The 2,697-nt window shown below is 38.4% G+C and overlaps 1 protein-coding gene across 1 annotated transcript; it reads left to right on the forward strand.

Moving 5' to 3' along the window:
* Positions 1-877: 877 nt before the first annotated feature.
* On the forward strand, positions 878-1,636 carry LOC136065709 (uncharacterized). Its single transcript, XM_065769242.1, has one exon. The coding sequence runs from the start codon at positions 878-880 to the stop codon at positions 1,634-1,636; it is 759 nt and encodes a 252-aa protein (XP_065625314.1).
* Positions 1,637-2,697: the final 1,061 nt, after the last annotated feature.

Raw genomic sequence — 2,697 nt, forward strand, 5'->3', positions numbered from 1 at the left:
CCATTTTCTCTAAACGCCGCCCACATTACCCACGATGGTAGTGGATCCATACAAGTTGACCCACATCTAACTCTCTATAAAAGGAGCAAATCTCATTCACCCAAGGTAAGTTCTAACCATTCACTAATTTCTATCCTTGTGTCCTAGAGAAAAAACTAACTTAACCATTGGAGGATCCTTAGCCAGTTCACACCACTCACCTTTGACAGTCCTTTCTTTCCTTTTAGGACTTACAACCATTACTATAGCTTGAAGTATTTCAGTCTATTGATTTTTGTACATCATCAGTTGGCGTCATTTGTGGGGAAGAAGAGGATTAAAAAGTTTGTAAGTACTAACTTTTCTACTTTCCAAGACAAAAAGGCTGGATGGTTCGGACTAGGTCAATGGCCACTAGTCCAGGACACCAGGAGAGTGGGAACGCCTCTAGTCATCCAAATCGTGCACCACCACCCCCCATGACCGTCAAACAACAGTTACAGTCCATGGCAGCATTGATGGCAGAACTGACACAATGGAATCGGGAGTTAACTAGAGAAGTCAACAGACAACGTCAATACCATGGTGGAGAATGAGGCCAAAATTTAGGAAATGAAGGTGCTGAGAATAACACTAAAGGAGCCCAGTCTAGGGGTACCGTCACTCGCAGGGTATCACATTTGGATAGAGCGATAGACCAAATAAAAAGAGTCATGGAAGACATGAAGGATTTTATGAGGAGAGCAAATTATGTGGATAATCTCGTCCATAGGACTAATTCCCCCTTTATCGCGTCCATCATAAATCATCCCCTCCCTTCCAAGTTTAAAATGCCTACCCTGGATTCATATGATGGGAAGCTGACCCCTGCGATCACATTGCCACTTTCAAAACAACCATGCATCTTCAAGGTGTTCCAGACGAAATTATGTGCAAAGCTTATCCTACCACCTTGAAAGGTCCAACTAGAGTGTGGTTTAGTAAATTACCACCAAACACCATAACTTCATTTCAGGAGTTAAGTAAGTTGTTTGTTAACAACTTCGTAGGCGGACAAAGGCAAAAACGTTCCTCATCCAGTTTGTTGAGCATAGTGCAAGGAGAGAACGAGAGTTTGCATTCTTTTATCAGTTGTTTTAATAGAGAAGCACTATTAATGGACGAGATGGATGACAAAATCCTCTTAGCAGCTTTCTACAATGGAGTCAGTTTAGACTTATTCATCCATAAGCTGTATGATCAAGAGATGCAGACGATGGCTAAATTGATACATTCAACCCAGATTTTCATGAACACAGAAGACACGATTATCGCCAAGAAAAAGAAAAAAGGTGAACGGATGGACAATGGGTATGTACACCAACCAGTGCAAGGTTCTCATCAGAAGAAAGACAAAGTATGGGAGAAAAGAGATTGTGATGGCAAAAATGCAGGACCGTACTCAGAACGATACTCTAACTACACTCCTTTATATACTTCGCTTGACCAAGTGTTAATGCAAATCAAAGACGATCCCTCCTTGAAGTGGCTCAAAAGAATGAAAGGAGATCCTAGCAAGCAGAATAAAAGCAAGTATTGTCGTTTTCACTGTGACCATGGATATGATACGGACGAGTGTTATGACTTAAAGCAACAGCTTGAAATCCTCATTAAGTAAGGGAAGTTAAAAAAAAATTTTGGGCAAGATCACAAGGACGAGAGACAGCCAATGAAGGGCAAGGCAGAAAAACCAATACGTCCACCATTTGGACAAATAAAGATCATTATAGGGGGCATGTCAACAAGAAGCTTGTTCAAAGCCAAAAGACTTATCTACAGGAAGTTCAAAATGTTTAGATATTTGGACGACTACTAAGGATGATTAAAGCCAATGAGCCAGCCATAATTTTTACAGATGAAGATGCAAGACGACTGCACCACACTCATAATGATGCTATTGTCATTACTCTGACAATTGCAAATTATACAACCAGAAGGGTGTTAGTGGACAACGGGAGTTCGGCCGATATTCTCTACTATCTAGCCTTCCAGCAAATGAGAATTAACAAGGAGTTACTTTATCCAGTAAGTGTGTCATTGATCAGCTTTGGAGGAATGAAGGTTCTACCAATAGGTACTATCTCCCTGCTAGTCATGGTTGGCTTTTACCCATGGCAAATCAATAAGGAAGTGAATTTCTGCCATTGACTATGTGGACATATATATATATATATATATATATATTCCTCCTAGCTTGTGTGTTGCTACTTTTTCCAAATTTAAAAACTTATCATGAAGAAGTTAGAGGGTAGATGTTTTTCATTAAGCTTAAATTTTGGGTCTCAAAGAAGTCCACATAGTACAGGTATTTTGAATCCCTTTTTGGTAAAATCGTAATTGTTTCCACCTTGTGGTTAATGCTCTCTTTCCTTAAAAAAATATTTTTTGAAGCTCTTTTTTTTTTTTTTTTTTTTTTTTTTTTTTTTTTTTGTGGANATAGTAGCAAAAATAAGTTAAAATTTTTAGCTCATCCCAAACGGATGCTAAGTGCCCATTTGGTTCAGGTTTTAGGGGGAAAAAAGCACAATGTGGTTTCAAAATAAATTCAGAATCACTCATCTATTAAACGTCCAAATTTATCTTTATATTTTTGCATTCTTTGAAATATAGTTGTTTTTTCATTTGTTGTTTTGCAACTCCTGTGATTCTCTGTGCATGTTAAAATTCTATTACTAATAT

Source organism: Quercus suber, unplaced genomic scaffold (genome assembly GCF_002906115.3).
Source record: "Quercus suber isolate HL8 unplaced genomic scaffold, Cork oak 2.0 scaffold_1091, whole genome shotgun sequence".
Taxonomy (NCBI): domain Eukaryota; kingdom Viridiplantae; phylum Streptophyta; class Magnoliopsida; order Fagales; family Fagaceae; genus Quercus; species Quercus suber.

Bases quoted from the DNA above. Each gene is read 5' to 3' on its own strand.
- LOC136065709 (XM_065769242.1), top strand. From the start codon at position 878: ATGCATCTTCAAGGTGTTCCAGACGAAATTATGTGCAAAGCTTATCCT.